General features: G+C 41.1%; 1 protein-coding gene across 2 annotated transcripts; it reads left to right on the top strand.

The window, feature by feature from the left end:
* Window positions 1–6,280: 6,280 nt before the first annotated feature.
* On the top strand, window positions 6,281–12,188 carry LOC139535589 (protein FAM83D-like). Of its 2 annotated transcripts, none has more exons than XM_071335151.1 (4): window positions 6,281–6,928; window positions 8,832–8,999; window positions 9,257–9,381; window positions 9,570–12,188. In XM_071335151.1, exons 1-4 carry the CDS (start codon window positions 6,446–6,448, stop codon window positions 10,567–10,569), a joined length of 1,776 nt encoding a protein of 591 aa, XP_071191252.1. In that variant the 5' UTR covers window positions 6,281–6,445; the 3' UTR covers window positions 10,570–12,188. The 2 variants fall into 2 exon arrangements, with proteins under 2 accessions (XP_071191252.1, XP_071191253.1); XM_071335152.1 differs by having other exon boundaries at window positions 6,282–6,718.
* The last annotated feature ends 12,021 nt before the right edge of the window (window positions 12,189–24,209 follow it).

The raw sequence follows: 24,209 nt of genomic DNA, 5'->3' as shown, positions 1-24,209 counted from the left end.
ATTAATATGAACAACGTATACTAAAATATGAAAATACTACATGTCATGTGTCAAAATCAATATCTATCTTACCTCTATATTGTTTTATGTCCTCTGGATTTGAGAAAAAAAATTACGAGTTCAATAGTAAGTCTGTCAGGAAGCCTTAATTCTCGCTCAGCATCCAGCCTAGCTGACACGATGCTATTTTCCTGATTTATGACCAAATGTTTTCCTCTGGCCTCCATTGATTTAGCCGCTCTGATTTTGAATATGCTACATGGGTAAATAATACATTTGGAACGTATTATGATAGCGACATGAGATTTTACCCATTGGTCAAAATATGCTTTTTTTATTGGACAACCTACCAAATGCCCTATTTGTTACTCATAGACCCCCGTTCCTTTGCCAATATACCTCATCCCTGTTACTTGCCTATCTCAGCCATGTTACCCACTTTCCTTATGGCTGTATTCCCCAAGTCACCAACAGTAGCCTATATCCAGCTATACACTGCACACCCCAACCCTGTTATTTGCATATCTTAGTCTTGCAACCTCTGACTTGTATACAATAATACTTTCATAGATAAACTCATAGTACAGTGCTATAACACATGTGCCCCTGCCCCATTCACTTTTTTAGTACCAGAGATTTGAATGGGCAATAGAGGTTCATCCAGACCCATTACCCGTATGATCCTTGTGTATCCCCACACCCCATTACTCATATAAACCAGGTAAATCCATGGGCATACTCACATAAAACAGGTCTACCCCAGTGTCCAAGTCTCAACATTCATACAAACCAGGTCTACTCTTGTGACTATTCTGCAAAACTCACTTAAACCAGGTCTATCATTGTGCAACAAACAAACCCATTGACATAAAATGTTTGTTAAGTTATTACACTAATTCAGTTTATGGGTCTATACATGGCCGATTCCCACTGAAATAACAAAATATGACGTTTAACAGTCAAAATCACTGATTTAAACATATGTAAAGACTAATGGATAATGGTAAAATCCTCTGTAAGATGATATTGACCAAGTATATTCATAACCCAACTCAACTTCAATCTACTGAAAAAAGAAATAATCTGCTGATGAAATATATATAATAAGTTAGAGCCAATGCATTTTCCCATTGGGCACAATGTGACCGCTAGGATATTTTCATAGTCTACCACGAGCATCATGGATTCAATGTATTGAAAATTAAAGGCACATACAGTACCAGTCAAATGTTTGGACACACTACTTTCTTTATTTTTACTATTTTCTACATTGTAGAATAATAGTGAAGATATCAAAACTATGAAATAACACATATGGAATCATGTAGTAACCATATATATATATATTTTATATTTGAGATTCTTCAAAGTAGCCACCCTTTGCCTTGATGACAGATTTTCACACTCGTGGCATTCTCTCAACCAGCTTCATGAGGTAGTCACATGGAATGCATTTCAATTAACAGGTGTGCCTTGTTAAAAGTTATTTTGTGGAATTGCTTTCCTTAATGCATTTGAACCAATCAGTTGTGTTGTGACATGGTAGGGGTGGTATACAGAAGATATCCCTATTTGGTAAAATACCAAGTCCATATTATGGCAAGAGCAGCTCAAATAAATAAAGAGAAACAAAAGTGCATCATTACTTTAAGACATGAAGGTTAGTCAATCCGGAAAAGTTTCTTCAAGTGCAGTAGCAAAAATCATCACGCGCTATGATGAAACTGGCTCTCATGTGGACCGCCACAGGAAAGGAAGACCCAGAGTTACCTCTGCTGCAGAGGATAAGTTCATTAGAGTTACCAGCCTCAGAAATTGCAGCCCAAATAAATGCTTCACAGAGTTAAAGTAACAGACACATCTCAACATCAACTGTTCAGAGACTGCGTGAATCAGGCCTTCATGGTCGAATTGCTGCAAAGAAACCACTACTAAAGGACACCAATAATAAGAAGAGACTTGCTTGGGCCAAGAAACATGAGCAAAGGACATTAGACCGGTGGAAATCTGTCCTTCGGTCTGATGAGTCCAAATTTGAAATTTTTGGTTCTAACCGCCATGTCTTTGTGAGATGCAGGGTAGTTGAACGGATGATCTCCGCATGTGTGGTTCCCACCGTTAAGCATGGAGAAGGCGGTGTGATGGTGTGGGGGTCCTTTGCTGGTGACATTGTCTGTGATTTATTTAGAATTCAAGGCACACTTAACCAGCATGGCTACCACAGCATTCTGCAGCGATATGCCATTCCATGTGGTTTGCGCTTAGTGGGACTATAATTTGTTTTCAACAGGACCTTGACCCTAAACACACCTCCAGGCTGTGTAAGGGCTATATGACCAAGGAGAGTGATGGAGTGCTGCATTAGATGACCTGGCCTCCACAATCCCCCAACCTCAACCCAATTGAGATGGTTGGGGATGAATTTGAGTGAAGGAAAAGCAGCCAACAAGTGCTCAGCATATGTGGGAACTCCTTCAAGACTATTGGAAAATAATTCCTCATGAAGCTGGTTGAGAGAATGCCAAGACTGTGCAAAACTGTCATCAAGGCAAAGGGTGGCTAATTTGAAGAATCTCAAATATAAATATATTTGGATTTGTTTAAAACTTTTTGGGTTACTACATGATTCCATATGTGTTATTTCATAGTTTTGATGTCTTCACTATTATTCTACAATGTAGAAAATTGTAAAAATAAATAAATAAGAAAAACCCTTGAATGAGTAGGTGTGTCCAAACTTTTGACTGGTACTGTATGATAACTAGACCCTTTAAACATTATATTTACAAAGAAAATATTTTAACATTTCAACAATGTATTTGTTTTTTTAATCTGTTCAATATAGACCTCTGGGGCCAAATTTGACTGTAAAAGTACACCTTGGAGGATATGCTTGTGGCCTTGTGACCATTTTGAGAAATCATATGCAACTTCTCTGAAACATACTAGACACCTAAATAATGCATAATAAATTACTTATAAGTACAATTTAACTTCTCTAGAGCCTGTAAAGTACAACAACAACAAAAATAGTTCACTATTGTGACCGATGGGATTAAATGGGTAAACCCAAAACTCAAGTCACACATTGGCCTAATTTGTCAGATCCTTTACGTATAGTCTGTCCACGAGAGATTAAGGCTACACAGTCATGATCAGGGTGACCACATGTCCCGGATTTTATCAACACATTTTTTTTTTTTTATGGTTGATTTGTGCTGTATTTCAGTCAGACATTCCAACCTGTCTCTTGCAGTCACGTTGCGCTTATGGAAAGAAATCATAAGCATGTGGTAGCCTAAATTGACTGGTGATAAACACTTCTCCAATCATTGTGGAGATCTGATATTCTGCGCAACGCAAGACGAGATGTAGGCCAATGTCATAGGCCTATCATCAACCAATCATATTTCTGAAATCCTTTTGGGCTAAATTCCAGCTAAACTTGGAGAGGACAGTTAGGCCCCACTAACAAAATGCGTGCTTCTGACTAAGAGCTACAAAATTAAGTAAATAGTGACTGAGGCTCTCCATGCTCATTACTTGCTTATTCAACATGTTTTCTGCTACTTCACTCAATCCCATTTTAAGTCTCCCTTCCTAGCAGTGGTGTTATAAAGTAGGCTACTTAAGTTAAAAAATATATGTTAAAGTAACATGCTACACTGAACAAAAATATAAACGTAACATGTAAAGTGTTGGTCCCATGTTTTATGAGTTAAAATAAAAAATCCCAGAAATGTTCCATATGCACAAAAAGCTTATTTCTCAAAAATGTTGTGCACACAAGTTTATATCCATGTTCGTGAGCATTTCTCCTTTGCCAAGATAATCCATCCACCTGTCAGGTGTGGCATATCAAGAAGCTGATTAAACAGCATGATCATTACACAGGTGCACCTTATGCTGGGGACAATAATAGGCCAATTTAAAATGTGCAGTTTTGTCACACAACACAATGCCACAGTTTTGAGGGAATGTGCAATTGGCATAATGACTGCAGAAATGCCCACCAGAGTTGTTGCCAGGGAATTTAATGTTAATTTCTCTACCATAAGCTGCCTCCAATGTCGTTTTCGAGAATTTGGCAATACGTCCAACCGGCATCACAACCGCAGACCACGTGTTAACACGCCAGCCCAGGACCTCCACATCTGGCTTCTTTACCTGTGGGATCCTCTGAGAGGTGAGTAGGGGTGGTGCTGAGGAGTATTTCTGTCGGTAAAAAAACACTTTTATGGGGAAAAACTAATTCTGATTGGTTGGGCCTGGCTGCCAAATGGGTGGGCCTATGCCCTCCCAGCCCACCCATGGCTGCATCCCAGCCCAGTCATGTGAAATCCGTAGATTAGTACCTAATGAATTCATTTCAATTGGCTGACTTCCTTATATGAACTGTAACTCAGTCAAATCTTTGAAATTGTTGCATGCTACGTTTATATTTTTGTTCAGTATATTTCATTCGTTTTGGGGGGTATCTGTACTTTACTTTACTATTTATATTTTTGATTACTTTTACTCCACTACATTCCTAAAGTGAATATGTACATTTTACTCCAAAATGGTCAGGCAGGACAGTACATTGCTCCAATTCACGCACCTAACAATATTCTGTATACATCTGGCCCTTCTTTGGACACTGTGTTAACAAACCTCCAAACGAGCTTCAATGCCATACAACACTCCTTCTGTGGCCTCCAACTGCTTTTAAATGCTAGTAAAACTAAATGCATGCTCTTCAACCGATTGCTGCCCGCACTCGCCCGACTAGCATCACTACTCTGGACAGTTCTGACTTAGAATATGTGGACAACTACAAATACCTAGGTGTCTGGTTAGACTGTAAACTCTCCTTCCAGACTCACATTAAGCATCTCCAATCCAAAATTAAATCTAAAATCGGCTTCCTATTTCGCAACAATGCCTCCTTCACTCATGCTGCCAAACATACCCTCGTAAAACTGACTATCCTACTGATCCTTGACTTCGGCAATGTCATTTACAAAATAGCCTCCAACACTACTCAGCAAATTGGATGTAGTCTATCACAGTGCCATCCGTTTTGTCACCAAAGCCCCATATACTACCCACCACTGCGACCTGTATGCTCTCGTTGGCTGGCCCTCGCTTCATATCCGTTGCCAAACCCACTGGCTCCAGGTCATCTATAAGTCTTTTCTAGGAAAAGCCCCGCCTTATCTCAGCTCACTGGTCACCATAGCAACACCCACCCGTAGCACACGCTCCAGCAGGTATATTTCACTGGTCATCCCAAAGCCAAAACCTGCTTTGGCCCCCTTTCCTTCCAGTTCTCTGCTGCCAATGACTGGAACAAATTGCAAAAATCACTGAAGCTGGAGACTTATATCTCCCTCTCTAACTTTAAGCATCAGCTGTCAGAGCAGCTTACCGATCACTGTACCTGTACACAGCCCATCTTTAAATAGCACACCCGACTACCTCATCCCCATATTGTTATTTTTTGTTGTTGTTGATCTTTTGCCCCCAGTATCTCTACTTGCATATCATCATCTGCACATCTATCACTCCAGTGTTAATGCTAAATTGTAATTATTTCGCCTTATTTCGCCTCTATGGCCTATTTACTGCCTTACCTCCCTAATCTTACTACATTTGCACACACGATACATAGCTTTTTCTATTGTGTTATTGACTGTACGTTTGTTTATTCCATGTGTAACTCTGTGTTGTTGTTTTTGTCGCACTGCTTTGCTTTATCTTGGCCAGGCCACAGTTGTAAATGAGAACTTGTTCTCAACTGACCTACCTGGTTAAATAAAGGTGAAATAAAGAAAATAAAAAAATAATGCAACCTAAAACATTATTCATGTAGACTACACTGTCCCGCCTAAATCGTCCTGTTGTCCCGCATTTGGGTATTTTAAATGTGGTCACCCTAGACATGATCAATTACTTGATAACACAACTAACATAACTTGATAACACACATGGTTAACTGCGGTAATGATTACCTGGTCTAATTTTAAATACTGAAAACGTCAATGTCATGGTAAGTTCAGCCAAGTAGGCTTTTGCTTATTTTTATCATCATATGATATACAGTACTTTAGGGCAGGCCTACCTATAGGCCTTCGTTGTGTCAAAATATAGCCTGCAATTTACTAAGGTAGTCCGGGAATTTGGGGTCGTGATTTGAAAGTGGATACTGGATACAAGGGTTTGTTTGGCTTCAAATTCAAACTGCTGACCAATGAGCGAGCGCGTTTAGCAGAGCGCTCTAAAGCGCAGGCTTGTGTACACAAATCGGGTTGCACAACTTTCGAGTAACCAATGCCTACTACGGATGGGCTGGAACTGAGTTCAACGCAAAATACAAATGTGCTTTTTTTCTGGCTACATTGTTTCACACGTATAGGAGGATCCCTGAATTTAATGGTTACTGTATATTCTTAATAGTAACATTATGGCTCTATCGCAATGTTTGGACGATTCACCTGGAAGGTGGCCGTCAACAAGGCAGGGAAATTATTTGAATGTACAGGAGTTGTACAACGAAAAGCACCGATTAGCGTTAGAGGAGCTTATTTCAGGTGGAGTTAATTCCTTTCTGGATTTTCTAAGAAAAGAACAAATTCCGAACTTTCTCTCAGATGACGAGATCAAACAGATTGGCCGTGCTGCGGTGGTCCCACGCTGTGCGTCCCTCCAGGGGGAAAACGTGATCATTGAGCAGTCGGTAAGTAGCTCCATGGACTGCTCCTCGGTGACTTACTTTCCCGAGGTCTCAGACGTGGAGCCACCGCTGTTGGAAATCGGCTGGCCCGCCTTTACATCGGGCTCTTACCGAGGAGTCACTCGTGCTGTCGCACACTTCCAACCCAGCTATGGGGAATGCATCTATAGTTGTAAGGAAGCTGCGAGAAGAATGATAAAAAGTGCCACGGAGGTAATAAATGAACAAAATATTAAAATGGTCATCAATAGACATACCACGTGTTGAGTTTTATGTGTGTTGTTTAGTGATACAGATTAATGTTATAGGCATATATGGAAGGACCCATTTTGTATTTGCCTGAATTTGGCACACCTCGAATGTAAAATTCAAACCAGCCATGCAGGGCCGGCTCTAGCCTTTTATGGGCCCTCCTAAGCGAAATTTGTTTTAGATAACTGGCTAGTCTTATTTACCAATCTAAAAATTGTTAGCTGACATGGCTAATTGAGTGACTGACATAACAATCGAAAAATTGCTGACAATCAAATTTCAAAACTTTCACATTGTGTGTTCAACTATAAGTTGAGACCATGACTGGATTTCTCAGTTTTAAAGCAAGTTTTTTGCAGTTCTACACATTTTACCATGGGGCGGAGAGAACATTTTTTAATATTATAGCGAATGCCATGCAATTCTACTCATTTTGGGGTGGAGAAACATTATTTCTGTTTTAAAGCTATTGGCAATTCTACACATTTTGCCATGACTTATGCCATGTTAATGCTATCTTAGTAAGAGTGACTAACAAAATCAATGCCGTACACCCTGGAGGTCAGGGCCCCTTGGCACGTGACCGGTGGTATTCGGCCATGTTTACTACAAGTTTAGATAGTAGGCTAGACTAATCTAAGAATTGTTTGTTGACGCCTATGTTTGGTTTGTGATAAATCGAGTCCGGTCCAAAAAACATCTGTGGTCTTTGAAATCAAGGTCAGAACGGACAGACCAAATTTGTATGTCTTTTCAACGTCCTTGGACGTTGGAGTCGGACGGTGCTCCCTGGGTGATTGACTGGTCTGGTATATAAATATTTGTGAGGTCTGGATTAACCTTTATACTGTTTGATGTTCAGCTTCTCAAAAGCATTGTTTTTTTTCTCCTTTATAATTCACAGATTCTTATAGAAAACTATATTACCCATTTTGAAGAGCAGTAGATACTTGCTCATAAAGGTCAGACAAAAGAAAGAACCCCATTAATGTTAGTCACATGTTCAAACTCAACACATTTCTGGACATGTTGGAACTGTCAGTTTGATGCAGTTTCCTTACCATCCTGATGAGTTAATGTTCCAGAATGGAGAACGAGGAAAAGGCTCCAAACTCCAAGCCTGTGGTTCAGAGGAGCACCTACAGTAATAGTACATAAATGAATGTGTCTGAACATGCTTTTCGCAGTGTTTGTGCAATTTTCTTAATGCTTAGCCTTGAGTGTCGATCTGCCTATGCGTGCAGGTGCGCTGTAGGTAGGTTTACAGCTAAAGTGGAGAAATCAGGTTTGAGTTGCAGTAAATTGAATTTCTCTCTGCTTCAGGCCTTATAGTTGCTCAGCATCAGTTTGAGAATAATAATTTAGAAAATGCCCCAAAGGGCCCTTGATCTGTACGCTATTGAGTTATTATCCTTGAGAGGGCACTAGAAAATGCAATTTTATCAAGAAAAGCTAACATCATTGCAACAAATTTCTAACCTGCTTCTGGAGAACATGAGGTCAGACATCAGCAGGAGTTCTAAAAGCACCTCACAATGAGCCTGATTGTCCCTGTCAGAGAAACGAATTTGTTTGCTGACCAAGCATTACATATGATTGCAATGGCAACAGACCACAGTTGACTGCAAGCGAGGATCATTTAAGTACACATGACAGAGAGAGTGTGGCCAATAGAGGAGCTGGCTCAGTGTTTTCTCCTTCTTAATGTTTGATTAAGACCTGGTTTGTGGGCACCAGCAAGTATAAGAGCCCATTCAGAGTGACCCTGCCTCACAAATAGTAAGTCAGAAGAGCAGCCTCTTTAAAATTGTAAACCGGACCTGAATGGTGCTTTGACTAACCAATGATTGATGTACCATTACAGGTGATTGCCATAGTGACAGACTCTCTGACAGACCTGGACATATTCAAGGATCTTCAGGAGGCGTGCACGCAGCACCGAGTTCCAGTTTACATCCTGCTGGAACACTCATGTGTGCCCGCATTCCTCAAAATGTGCAACAACATCAATGTGTGCCTGGACGAGCTTCAGGTATGTGGGTGTGATGACTCCACCTTTGTGTCGTATTTCCGATAAGCCATGATTACAGTTTCAATGCATACCTAGTTAAGTAAAGGTTCAATAAAAATCAAATGAAACTGATGATCATATAATGCATTGTTTTCATGATCAATGGAAACATTGCTTTTTTATGACTTACTTAGTAGCATCATCATGCTGTCTGCATGTTTTATAAGTGACTAGTGACAGGCTTGTATTTCATACTGTTTTTGTTTCATTCCTTAAAGCAAATGCGAGTGAGGACTATAACTGGTGGTACGTACTTCATGAGATCAGGGGCCAAGATTACTGGAAAGGTTCATGAACGGTTCATGTTGATTGATGGGAACAGAGTGGCTACAGGCTCCTACAGGTAAAGACTTCCTGCTTTACCAACAAGGCATTATACAGTATAGCATTGAAAAACGTTCTGAGCAATAAGCAATAAAACATTACTAAATACTTTCCCCTTGTATGAATCAAGCTACTGTAAGTGATGTAGCCATCCTTATTTGACTGAAATGGGGTATACAACTGTAAAGCATTTTGGTTAATTCTTAGGTTCAATTGGACTGATGGGAAACTAAACAGCAGCAACCTGATTGAGTTGTCTGGCCAGATCACTGAGAACTTTGATGAGGAGTTCCGCATCCTGTATGCCCAGTCCATGCCTGTTATTACCAGGGGCCCAGCCAGTGCCCGAATCAGTGGCATCTACGACCACCTGCTCATCAAACTCCCTGTCACGTCATCCCCTCAGCCAGCCAGAGAAAGGCCCCCAGTCGAGCCTGTCTGTCTGGAAGTATTGGGGGAAATTGTCTGTCTGACCAGCACACCCAGCCGGGCCCAGGCTGTGGCAGTGCTGCCCCACAGAGAGGAGACTGGTAAGAGCAGCCCGGTCTCGGACTCCTCCACCATAGGGGAAGACTGGATGGAGCAGCATCACATGCAGGAGATCCTGTCTGGAAGTGCTGCCCAGTGCCTGCCTACAGGTGACCCTGCCACTGTCACAGCAGCAGTGGATGTGCTGGTCACACCCCTCGTCACTCCTTGTCATGTCTCCACCCAGACCAGCTGCCCCACGGTGGACAGTGGAGTGCAGACAGATCTGACTCAGTACACTAACCGCCTCTCCCCCAACAAGGCTACCCACTTTACCACCACCAATAACCAGACCGACAACATCCAGAATGAAGCTGCCTCCTCAGATTCCATCTCTACCTCCCCCAGGCAGCACCTCGCCCCCCATGGGGTGAACCATTGCCCTGCAATCCGTCACTGTACCTCGCCCCCCGATGGGAACCTGAGGGAGTGCTTCCACAAGCTGACCAAAGAGCGTCAGTATCACTACTCCAACATCCGCTCCAAGCTGGAGCACATGGGGACCATGCTGTCCCACCGCCGTGAGCTGGTAGACCTCACCAACATGGCCCCGGGGCTCGGGCTGCATAGAGCATGCAAGTCCCAGAAAGAGTGGAAACAGAGGCAGGGGCATAACCCTGGCCTGCTGATGGACAGTGTGGGCATGGACACTTGGCCAAGGGCCAGATGTCTACAATAAAATAACTTATTGGGCTGCAGGGCCTTGGAGATTATGGGTGTTGTGGAAAGGGTTCTGTGTTTCGTAGGTATACACTACCTGAAACAAATGGGTTTAAAGGGCAATATGAAATATTTTGAGGATTATTCTTCCTTAGTCTTAAGATTTTGAAAGTACACTACATGGCCAAACTGATGTGGACACCCCTTCAAATTGGTGGATTCGGCTATTTCAGCCACACCCGTTGCTGACAGGTTAATGAAATCTAGCACACAGCCATGCAATCTCCATAGACAAACATTGGCAGTAGAGTGGCCTATACTGAAGAGATCAGTGACTTTCAACATGGCACCATCATAGGATGCCACCTTTCCAACAAGTCAGTTCATTACATTTCTGCCCTGCTAGAGCTGCTCCAGTCAACTGTAAGTGCCGTTATTGTGAAGTGGAAACGTCTAGGAGCAACAACGGCTCAGCCGCAAAGTGGTAGGCCACACAAGCTCACAGAACGGGACCGCCGAGTGCTGAAGCCCGTAGCGTGTAAAAATTGTCTGTCCTCTGTTGCAACACTCACTACCAAGTTCCAAACTGCCTCTGGAAGCAACGCTAGCACAAGAACTGTTCGTCGGGAGCTTCATGAAATTGGTTTCCATGGCCGAGCAGCCGCACACAAGATCACCATGCGCAATTCCAAGCATCGGCTGGAGTGGTGTAAAGCTCACAAATCTTGGTTTGGAGTACACTACCTGCACGAATGCATAGTGCCAACTGTAAAGTTTGGTGGAGGAGGAATAATGGTCTGGGGCTTTTTTTCATGGTTTGGGCTAGGCCCCTTAGTTCCAGTGAAGGGAAATCTTACACTGTCAAGATCGGTGTGGAAGAACTTGACTGGCCTGAACAGAGGCCTGACCTCGACCCCATTGAACACCTTTGTGATGAATTGGAACGCCGACTGCGAGCCAGGCCTTATCGCCCAACGTCAGTGCCCGACCTCACTAATGCTCTTGTGGCTGAATGGAAGCAAGTCCCTGCAGCAATGTTCCAACATCTAGTGGAAAGTCTTGCCAGAAGAATTGAAGCTGTTATAGCAGCAAAGGGGGGACCAATGCCATATTAATGCCCATGATTTTGGAATGAGATAGTCTACGAACTTTTGGCTATGTAGTGTATGTGTTATTGTGTCTGTATTGTGATGCGGCCTTCTTCCTCTTGTTATTGTCAATCTGTCGCCTTTCTTTCAACCCTGTTTGAACATGACTACTTCAGAAATTGACGTTAAATGGCAAGAGATCGGCAGACTGTCATTTGCCTTGACCATTTTTGCCACAAAATGGAAAGTTTTTAAGCATGGACATTGTGCATAAGACACAATCTGTATAGTTTTTATGAAAAATATTTTATTGAAACAATATGATTGTCCAATGATTTATTTGAGAAACACTAAGTGCAATTCATACATTTATATTTTATGACAATTTTAAGTGAGACATTTTGTCTGCTGTAACTAAAACTTAATTATGCTGGATTCTAACATGCAGTCTAACTTAATCTGAGTACTGAGGAAGTATAGGTTTTATGATATCAATTTATGTACTTTATTGCTGACACAATGAAAATAAAGGAGTACTTGATTTATATTATCTGTTTTCAGTCATCACTTTTCTTAATACATTTACACTGTCCCATCCTCATAATGAGTACTTCAAACCGGTGACCATGTGTCCTTAAGCCCAATTCTTAATGCTGCTTTTCATGAAATTGCTGATCATTATATTATGCGACGTGATCACTATGGAAATGAACAAACAAGTGACAGTGGAATCACTTCTGTTTTTATGAATAATAATGTTGAGGGCAAAAGCACTTTAAGTCTCATTCATCAGAATATTGTGTTTATATAGTTATTTTATTGATTGATTGCTATACAATATCTATTAGCCATTGTGTGGTGGTTGGGTTCATTGGAACCCTCTGCCACTGGTCTATATTTAACAGCTGGGTATGTGTGGGCCACTTTGCAAGGGAAATCATCTCTTCACTCTGAAGCCTTTGCTTTACATGCGGTAGACATTCATCCAGCAAATATTTTCAGAGTATATGTCAAGGGAAGCTAAGCAACAGCACAAATAAAGTAATGACACAATAACAATACAGGTATTACACTTGTGTACGTCCAATATTACGTCATATGTAAGGCCTTGTACTATACTGCCATAGTTCAGAGTGCCATTTGGGTTTGGCAGGAACATGTTGTTTTTTCTCATCTGAGCACAAAGGTCCTGAGATGATCAAGCCAAGATCTTGGCTCCTTTAAAAAATGCCGCCCTCAAATGTGTTACTCAGAGTTTTTGTGTGAGTAATATTTAGCCACATTCAGGATGGACACCGTGACGTGTACTATGGGTTAAACTGTGTCCCAAGTTTGAAGTCTGAAGTTATAAACCAGTTTATTGTTTGCGATTTCCCATTTATTTGTAGATACTTTTGATATATTTTTTATGCAATTTTACAAAAGGAATACATTGGATGGTGTAGAGTTACCTACAAGTATGATAACACCCCTTCATTATTTTGTGACCTGTAGCTAACATTATCACTGTAGGCCTATTGCCTCATAACTAGAATCTCCATAAAATATGACTGTATTATTGCAGTAATAACAATGAAAAAGACATTAACAGCAACAAATCAGTTTTTATTTAGTTTATTTAGAAGCCAGCAGGCTCAATTTACTTTCCCAAAGTAAGGCAGCCATTTTACCAACTCACTTTCAGCCTTGTATATTCATCCCCACAGGGCAGCATATCAGAACCAACTCTATTAATTTATGCAAATGGTCCCAACCTAAGGGATTTGATCTGTGAGCAAATGCACTGGGTGTATTGTGAGAGAAATAATTGAGATTGGGTGATGTAAGACAACCCATGTGTTTGTAATGAAAAAAGTGGCAGACGTTCCATAGCATCGTGCTCTTTGCCTTTTTAGGTTTTTACTCATTTGTAAATAGCATCTTCATGGCAAGATGGCGCCGAAAGACATGGTCGCCCTGTTCATGGCTCCTAAGCAACTTTGCAGTATTTGTTTTTGTGTGTGTGTGTTATTTCTCACATTATTAGCTCATAAGTCTTTTCCATTAATACATACAGCTGGAAATAAAATTTAAGAAGCATTTCTCTACACCCGCAATAACATCTGCTAAATATGTATACGGTACCAATAACATCTGCTAAATATGTATATGGTACCAATAACATTTGATTTGATTTGCATATCCTGCTACACAGTGACAGTATGAATGAAATGTATATCATTTAGTCTATAATTTAATTACTTGTTTTCAATTGCAAGTATATCCTATTTTCAAAGACTGATAGGCTGCTATTATAATAATTATTTATTTTCAATAGTACTTTGACAGGAAAGACAGGCATTCAAAGATTGAAATTAACAGTAGGGTGTGAACTGGCTCTTGATAAGCAATTCAGGTAGTGAAAGCCAGTCTCTTCACAGTTCAAATCAAAATTGATTTGTCACATGTACCGAATACAACAGGTAGACTTTACCGTGGAATGCTAGCTTACGAGCCCTTCCCAACAATGCAGTTATAAAATAGAATAATAAAAAAAATAGTAACACGAGGAATAAAATTAAGCTATATACAGGGAATTCCAGTCGCAGATCAATGTGCAGGGGTACAAGGTGTTTGAGGGACATACAGTATGTCCATGAAGGCAGGGTAAAGTGACTAGGCATCAGGATAGATAATAATAAGAGTAAAATAGAGAACAGAGTAGCAGCAGTATATGATGAGTGTAAAAGTGTGTATGTGTATTTGTGTTGTGTGTGTGTGCAGTGTATGTGTGTGTGCGTGTGTGTTTATAGTGTGCATATACTGTATGTGCCATTCAGAAGGTGAATGGGCAAGACAAAATATTTAAGTGACTTTGAACGAGGTATAGTAGTAGGTGCCAGATGCACCGGTTTGTGTCAGGAACTGCAACACTGCTGGGTTTTTCATGCTCCACAGTTTCCTGTGTGTATCAAGAATGGTCCGCCACCCAAAGGACATCCAGCCAACTTGACACAACTGCGGGAAGCATTCCTGTGGAACGCTTTTGACACCTAGTAGAGTCCATGCCCCGACGAATTGAGGCTGTTCTGAGGGCAAAAGGGGGTGCAACTCAATATTAGGAAGGTGTTTGTAATGTTTTGTACATTCTGTGTATAGTCTTGTGAGTGTGCATAAAGTCAGTGCAAGATAGGGTTAGTGCAGATAGTCTGGGTAACCATTTCATGAACTATTTCTCAGTCTTATGGCTTGGGGGTAGAAGTTGTGACTGTCTCAAAGTTTGACCATGTTCAATCAAAGTATTATGAACTACTATAATGATCTACTATAATTTCTAAGTTACTAATGACTAAAACCAAGAGTGAGTGCTGTCTGAAACAGGTACCGTGTGGAGTTAAAGGGATCTGCCTAATGGTTCATTTCATCAACAGTACCGTGTCTCTGCCACCAGAGAGAGCTCTAGCCTTGTTTATATCAACATTACATACTGTATGTTGTGGTCTATTGTGTCTGTCTCCAATTCCTCTAAAACTCGAGGACCGTTTCTTTTGTCTGGTTACCACAACAGTCCATTGATACATGCATTTTCAGAATGACCAGCTGCTGTAGTAATTAACTCCTATGGAGAAAAACACTGCAATTTGTACACAATCATTGGATCTTAACTTCTTTCTAAAAATGACAGATTTTTTGAATCTCAGGTAAATGACAATTAGAGTCCTTTTACATGTCCTCTTTAGGTAATTTCTCTAATCCCAAAAGGGCAGAATATTTCCTGATGCATGCTGGGTAATGTCATTTTGGCTGTTATAGTGTCTGACAGAAGGTGTAACGTTGTGTCCCGACACAAATTGAATTAAAATATAATCAGATTAGTAACTAAGAGTATACCATTGTCTATTACCTTGAATCACAATTATGTAAATGAGAATTAACCTTGTGCTTGTCTTTTTTGAAAGCAACATCTCGATCTCCTGTATAATCACTGTTTTCAATCTATAACTGAGGCAGACATGATGCATGCATGCCAGGCATACTAATGCTTTGTGAATTAACGTTTTTGTGTCCGATAGGTCACAATTCTTCATTTCTGGTTTTATTGGTCAGATAAGGTGCACAGTGTGTGTGCTAGGGAATTCCTCTCACTCATAACATCAACAATGGAAGTTCACACACTATTTTGCAGGAATCTTTAGGAATAAAAAAAGTTTAGGGCAAGGGGCACTTGTCTTTTACTTTGTCAAGTATCTCAGTACCAACCCCACCCTGTCCACCCCCCACTAATCTCTTATTGAACAGCAAAGATGGGGGTGAGACAGACAGTAACAGCCATCCCCATTGATTATTGAATTGGTTTCCATCTCCCTGTAGATGTATATATGCACCCTTGGTGCCTGGGTGCTGAGGTATTAGCTGCTCTTCTCTCTGTAGTCTAAGTCACACATTTGCAATGACATTCATTAGAGGGGGATTTGAAGAGCGCACAGCAAGGTATGTACACTCATCCTCTGTGCAATTTTACTCAAATAGTTTTAATACCCATTTCAAATTTGGGGTTTATACTGCAAACATAAATTAAGGCATTCAATTTCTGGTCGCCACAACTATCTGGTTAACCCTGCTTGCGTAATGTTTATTTAATTTGACAGACATAAAATGGCTCTCCTGATGGCTAAAATAAACATCTCAATTACCCTGAACACTTTTGATGAGATAAGCTGTTGATTACTTGACCTCCAGTTGGTCAGACTGTGAGCTACAGTATGGACACTCCCACAGGCATCACTCTGTTTTTTTGCAATTTCCACTGAATTTCATCTGTATTTTTACTGCATGTTCAACCAATTATCTCTCCCTCTCTCTACACACACACACACTCACTCTCTCTCTTATCTGGTATCAGCCTGAATAACTTGGTCTAAGCATTTAATTTCAGAAGGCTACTAACTGTTAAAACACCCTGACATATAAACACTGATAAAAACCTGCTCAGTTGGCTGAATCCTGCTTTGTTTAACTGTCCCCTGTCACGATTAATCCTGTTTGTAATGCCATCTCTGCTTTGTTTTCCATGAGGGAGCGCAAGGGCGAGTCATTGCACTAGAGGGAGTGTTCTGCCTCGGGCTCCAAAACATAGATAATAAATGTTCAAGTCATTGGAAAATAAAGTGAGCCTAAAGCATGTAGTCAGGTTTAATGTTGTCGTTCTATAGTTGTTTGGATGGGTGAGTAAGATAGAGTGGCATGTATTGTGGTTCAGATGCATGAAATTTAGTCACTTCCTGGTCTCAAATGCTGATGACACACTATAGTAACGCAGGCGGATGGTATTGTTGATAGACTCTCTGTGCTAACTGCATGCTCTGCATTTACACACTGTCCAACAACAGCATGACTGCTATTTTTAGACCAGCTGCTCCTCTGCAGCACCCTTTAATCAGCTATTCACCAATGATTTATAGTAAGAGCCTATGTGAAACAGCTGTAGTGTTGGGAAAACCATGCATAGGCTTATATTTTACATATTTTGAAGTTACTACATTTTTATTTGTAATAGGTACAGTAAGTACCAGGAGAATGCCCGCTAAAGTGGCCACCGTTGTAATGTTTCTGTTGTCCTTGCTGTTGTGGAAGTGCTGGATCTGGTTCTGCAGATACACACTTGCTGACAGGGAACAACCATGTTTGAGACCTCTAAAACCTGGCATAGGATGTCACACAGTCAGAGTAATGGTGAGTCAACCTGGCCAACAGTACCTTGACCCAACCCGAGTCACACACTTCTGGTCATTCCATGGAATCCCACAGACAAGACATTGCACAAAGAGACGTGAGTCAATTAGTTAGTACACTCACTGGGGCAGCATGTTTTATTATAACAAAGAAGAACTAGAACAATATTTAAACATGCTATCTGTTTGTGTCAGCCTCCACACTGGGCAAAACTAGCTGAATCAATGTTGTTTACACATCATTTAAACCCATAAATGTAATATGATGATGTTGAATCAACATGAAAAACTGATTGGACCTGCAAAAATTCATGAATGTAAGGGAATATCGTATTTCACCCAACTTTTAACCTAAATCCAATGACTGGGGGTAATTTCTGATTGATTTCATGTTGAATTCACGTTAGTTGACAACTCAACCTAATGTAAATCCAAACTAGACTTTGAACTGACGTCTGTGCCCAGTCGGCTCCTTCGCTCAGTGAGACCAAGATACTTGATCACATTGGTAGGCAAGAAACACTAGATCATTCAGTTACTATCACACACACACAATACAGTACAGTCACATGCATGTACTTTCATTTTGTAATGACTCAAAGTGCAGGAAATCCAGCCATTGTTTCAGCCAAAGCAACTAGACAGCGTATTCTGTGTGTGTTCTGCGTGACACCTCCTCTGGTGTCTATTTCAACAGCTCTCTATCCATGTATTGATCCATGTCTTCCATTGATCCAGGCATTGATTTGCCTTGCAATCCATAGCCCATCTGTTTGTTTCAGCAGGCTTTTAAATGATCAACTATTAAGGTAAGTCCAAAGGTTGGTGATAGCCTTTATATGCATACACAGACAAAGGCATGGTGGATAGTGCAGGGATAAAGGGATTGAGAAGAGAGTGGATTAAATGGACATCTCAATATAAATGAGAAAATGGGGGATTTCAAATAAGGTGTGTGATATGTTGTCACCAGTAATGTGAAATTACAAATTCAGAGGTACGCAATAATTGCTTTTATATTGTCTAGTTTTCACGGCCTGTGTTTACACAGGCAGCGCAAATCTGATATTTTGCAACTAATTGGTCTGTTGACCAATCAGATCAGATCTTTTGCCAATAATAAAGAGTCCAGTTAACAGAGGATAAACTCTGACCCTGTTACTGAGGCCAGTCAATCCACAGTGGGGTCAAATGGTGGATGTGCCCTGTCGGATGGATTCATGGGTAATGGGATTGCTATCATTACTCCTTAGATGGTCGATTATATGTTTAATTAACTGATGGACCTTGGATAATTGAACTATTGACAGGCTTTTAATAACATTTGTATTTTATAATAACGAGTAGGTGCCGATAAAGCTACATATTATGGGGTCCTATATGTGTGGTTCAGAACAGTATGGGGTTGTTAGAGAAGCGTGAGAATACTGAAATGTGACAATTCTTTTGAATGATCTGGTGCACTCATAATTGAATCAGGATACAATTTTTCAGTGGTTTTATTTTCCTTGTACAGTTGAAGTCGGAAGTTTACATACACTTAGGTTGGAGTCATTAAGTCATTTTTCAATCACTACACAAATTGCTTGTTAACAAACTATAGTTTTGCCAAGTCGGTTAGGACGTCTACTTTGTGCATGACACAAGTCAATTTTCCAACAATTGTTTATAGACAGATTATTTCACTTATAATTCACTGTATCACAATTCCAGTGGGTCAGAAGTTTACATACACTAAGTTGACTGTGCCTTTAAACAGCTTGGAAAATTCCAGAAAATTATGTCATGGCTTTAGAAGCTTCTGATAGGCTAATTGACATAATTTGAGTCAATTGGAGGTGTACCTGTGGATGTATCTCAAGGCCTACCTTCAAACTCAGTGCCTCTTTGCTTGACATCATGGGAAAATCAAAAGAAATCAGCCAAGACCTCATAAAACAATTGTAGACCTCCACAAGTTTGGTTCATCCTTGGGAGCAATTTCCAAACGCCTGAAGAGACCACGTTCATCTGTACAAACATTAGTACGCAAGTATAAACACCATGGGACCACGCAGCCGTCATACCGCTCAGGAAGGAGACGCATTCTGTCTCCTAGAGATGAACGTACTTTTGTGCGAAAAGTGCAAATCAATCCCAGAACAACAGCAAAGGACCTTGTGAAGATGCTGGAGGAAACCGGTACAAAAGTATCAATATCCACAGTAAAACGAGTCCTATATCGAGATAACCTGAAAGGCCACTCAGCAAGGAAGATGCCACTGCTCCAAAATCGCCATAAACTACGGTTTGCAACTGCACATGGGGACAAAGATTGTACTGTTTGGAGAAATGTCCTCTGGTCTGATGAAACAAAAATAGAACTGTTTGGCCATAATGACCATCGTTATGTTTGGAGGAAAAAGGGGGAGGCTTGCAAGCCGAAGAACACCATCCCAACCGTGAAGCACGGGGGTGGCAGCATCATGTTGTGGGGGTGCTTTGCTGCAGGAGGGACTGGTGCACTTCACAAAATAGATGGCCTCATGAGGAAGGAAAATGATGTGGATATGTTGAAGCAACATCTGAAGACATCAGTCAGGAAGTTAAAGCTTGGTCGCAAATGGGTCTTCCAAATGGACAATGACCCCAAGCATACTTCCAAAGTTGTGGCAAAATGGCTTAAGGACAACAAAGTCAAGGTATTGGAGTGGCCATCACAAATCCTGACCTCAATCCTATAGAAAATGTGTGGGCAGAACTGAAAAAGCGTGTGCGAGCAAGGAGGCCTACAAACCTGACTCAGTTACACCAGCTCTGTCAGGAGGAATGGGCCAAAATTCACCCAACTTATTGTGGGAAGCTTGTGGAAGGCTACCCAAAACGTTTGACCCAATTTAAACAATTTAAAGGCAATGCTACCAAATACTAATTGAGTGTATGTAAACTTCTGACCCACTGGGAATGTGATGAAAGAAATAAAAGCTGAAATAAATCATTCTCTCTACTATTATTCTGACATTTCAGATTCTCAAAATAAAATGGTGATCCTAACTGACCTAAGACAGGGCATTTTTACTAGGATTAAATGTCAGGAATTGTGAAAAACTGAGTTTAAACGTATTTGGCTAAGGTGTATGTAAACTTCCGACTTCAACTGTATATACTGTATATACTGCTACATCCCCACATTTTATTATGTTAAAGGAGTTCCAAAAACAACAATGAAACAACCATTTCTAACCATTAATCATGTTCTGCTGGTTACATGTCTGCAGCTGTCTCAATAATTCTGACAATGCAGCCAGTTTCTGCCAAACAGCTCACTGCCTCTGTGTGTGAACTTGGATTTAGCTCAAGGGTATATCCACCCAGTTAATGTGACGTTGCTGGAAAAAGGAAAACAAATTGGGCTGACATCTCATACAGTAGCTTGTCTTGATTGTGTGATGGCTGCCGCTGCTAATGCGTTAGGATGGGTAGACCTGCGCAGGGAGAGGGGGGTGCAGAGATGGGGGAAGGGGCACAGACTGCAAGATCAGCACAACTGGAATTGCATTGATTCAGTCAACTGCAGAGTTGGAGCTTGATGTGGAATTCTGTTTATTGGAGTGAGGTTTACACGCTGGTCTCCATTTTGTTCTCATTTCTTACACTATAGCCATAATCATCTTATCCTCTATTACGGTAAGCAGTAGTGTTATACAGTGTGGTGTAGCTGCATACGTGATTGATAGGATTAGCGTAATACAATGATGTGTGGATGATGTTGATTAAATGTTTTTGGTGTAATGCATTTTCCCAAGGTCTTTATTTCCTAGCAAGCACATAATTAATACATTAATTGGTTAAAGGCCTTAATCTACTGCAAATGTGCCTCTCGGTCAACAATATTTAGCATACAGACTGTGGGCTATCATTTATGGTGGAAGGTCTGATACTAGTATTCTATTTCAGTTTGTCAAAAGGAGACAGAGACATTTTCAGCCTGGTCTCATAGACTACACTTAACCTGGTAAACATAAATCCGGGACACTCAAATTGATACGTTTGGTATGGTTACAAAAGAAAGATGGTTCCTTAAGGCAAAAACGAAAGTAGGGGGGCTGGTCGGGTGGATGGGTAGGCATAATGAGAATGTCTAGTAACCAAAAGGTTGCGAGTTTGAATCACATCACGGACAAGTTTAGCTAGTTAGCAACTTTTGAACTACTTACTACTTTTTAGCTACTTTGCAACTACTTAGCATGTTAGCTAACCCTTCCCATAACCCTAACCTTAACCCTTTAATCTAACTCCTAACCCTAACCCCTAGCCTAGCTAACGTTAGCTAGCTAGCTATTCTTAGCCACCTACCTAGAATTTGTAACAAATCATACGTTTTGAAAATTCGTAACATATTGTATGTTACAAAAATGTGCAACATGTACGTTTTGCAAATTCGTAATATATAATACAAGTTGTAATTCGTAACATATCATACGAAATGGGTGATGGACAACCACAAAATAATACTTAATATACGAACTGTAACATATCATTCTAAAAGGTGTGTCTCAGATTTACATACAGAATATGAGACCAGATTGACATTTTATGAAAACCTTTCCCAACAAGCCCCCCCCCCCCCCAGCCTCCATCTACCTGCAGGGATGTTTGTTTGTGCCTGAAGGTTTATTCTGATTGCCTCGTATTTTCCTTGCAGTTTGTCGTTTTGCTGATCCAAACATTTCTCGTATTTCAATATTCTTATCATCCACCAGCAGTAAAATGATCAATTTTACATCTATCTAATAAGTGTGACTATGAGTCAATATTAATTCCAGGAATCCAGCAAAATAGAGAGGTAGCAGAGGAGGGACAGGCAATAGGAGTAGTCGTAGTAGTAGTAGTCGTAGTGCTTGACTCTGATTTTATACAGAGTCAGCAAGGGTGCAATATCAACCATCTCCATAGGCTTCTATTGGAAGCTTTAATCTTAATTGAGAGCATCACATATTGATATTCCTAAGGCCTTGCTGCCCTTCCCCTTTCAGCTACTTTCATTTAGAGGACAGCCACACTGCACTAGAGCATGGGGAGTGCTTTGTCAGGCAGCCAAGAGGCCAAAGGCAAGGTCAACTCTTCTTTATAATGGCGGGTGACTAGGAAAGGTGGAATCGCTGCTTTGATGATGCTGCTGGTTTCTCTATTGGAATGTTCTGAACTTAGTGCAAAACAGAGTTAAATGTTACTTTTCTCCTTTCTCTTTTATCCATTTTTTTCCTCTTGTTGGAATGCAACAACCATTTTCAGTGTCTGTACTGTATGTAGCATTTAGGAGACAACTGACTGTCTTGGGTCACAAGCAGAAAGCCCTAACAGACCCTTTAACTGTAATAAACACCACAAGGGTGCCGTTTCTGCTCTTTAATCCCCAAACGCCTCTGTGGAGTGGCTAAACAGACCCAGATCTGCCCTGTAGATCGAGGTAGTGATAAGTCACCTGTCAGACTGGGGAGTGAGGAGAGGAAGGTGTGGGACTGTAGCTCTCTCTCCACTCCTGTGGGAAGGCTCCTCCTGACACCTTTCCAATGACAAAAACAAACAAACACACACACACACACACACACACACACACACACACACACACACACACACACACACACACACACACACACACACACACACACACACACACACACACACACACACACACACACACACAGTGTTAATAACACAGCCAAGGGAGTCACAGCTGAGTTGACAGCCCCTATCTGTGAGACTGAGGACTGAGTGCTCCAATGTTTCTCAGGCGTCACAACTACTTGTGGGGGGAGTCTCTGGGTTGATTTTGACAGGTTTATCAAGTGATCAGTGCCAGATAAAAGTTCAGCGCCTGCTCCTACTTCAAAGTATCTCCCCTGATCCTGTGGGAAAGCCCAATGTCCCTGCTTTCCACCAGAAACCACAACTCACAGATCCAGTCATCATATTTTTTTTACAGAGTCAGCCATTGTAGGACAGCACCCCTGGAGCAAATTAGAGTTAAGCACCTTACTCAAGGACACATGGACAGATTTTTCACCTTGTCCACTTGGGTATTCGAAACCAATGACCTTTCGGTAACTGGTCCAACGCTCTAAATGTCGCCCTATATGCATTTTTTATCTTCATGACATAAACATATAAAGTAGCTAAAGGAGCCTCAAATATGGATTGTAATCAAAGTCGGAACTTTCCATAGCTGAAATGTTATGTCCCATTGCAAATGATTTTCACACCATATGTTGTGTTAAGTAAAAGTAGCATATTTTTTGTTTAGAGGCTGACACCAAACAAATTGAGCCATTCATGATCTTTGTCACACATGCAAATAACACTAACTTCATTTAGCTTTGTGTGGGTTGGTGAGGTTTGTATCAAGCATCTCAGTCAGCAGAGGTGTTGCGTTATTGTGACTGGAAAGGGGATGCTGTACACATGTAAGTCGGGGCCATTCCTTTCTCTGTGGACACCTGCTCGTCAAACATCTCATTCCAAAATCATGGGCATTAATATGGAGTTGGTCCCCCCTTTGCTGCTATAACAGCCTCCACTCTTCTGTCAAGGCTTTCCACTAGATGTTGGAACATTGCTAGGGGGACTTGCTTCCATTCAGCCACAAGAGCATTAGTGAGGTTCGGGCACCGATGTTAGGCGATTAGGCCTGCCTCGCAGTTGGCATTCCAATTCATCCCAAAGGTGTTAGATGGGGTTGAGGTCAAGGCTCTGTGCAGGCCAGTCAATTTCTTCCACACCGATCTCAACAAACCATTTCTGTATGGACCTCGCTTTGTGCACGGGAGCATTGTCATGCTGAAACAGGAAAGGGCCTTCCCCCAAACTGTTGCCACAAAGTT

The sequence above is a fragment of the Salvelinus alpinus genome, chromosome 12, assembly GCF_045679555.1.
Source record: "Salvelinus alpinus chromosome 12, SLU_Salpinus.1, whole genome shotgun sequence".
NCBI lineage: Eukaryota > Metazoa > Chordata > Actinopteri > Salmoniformes > Salmonidae > Salvelinus > Salvelinus alpinus.
Note: the sequence above shows the minus strand (reverse complement) of the source record. Positions and strands in the feature narration are given on the sequence as shown.

Excerpts from the sequence above, each read along its gene's own strand:
- LOC139535589 (XM_071335151.1), top strand. The coding sequence starts at position 6,446 with ATGGCTCTATCGCAATGTTTGGACGATTCACCTGGAAGGTGGCCGTCA. Across the intron at positions 6,929-8,831 it reads TGATAAAAAGTGCCACGGAG|GTGATTGCCATAGTGACAGA; the intron begins GTAATAAATGAA and ends GTACCATTACAG. Across the intron at positions 9,000-9,256 it reads TGTGCCTGGACGAGCTTCAG|CAAATGCGAGTGAGGACTAT; the intron begins GTATGTGGGTGT and ends CATTCCTTAAAG.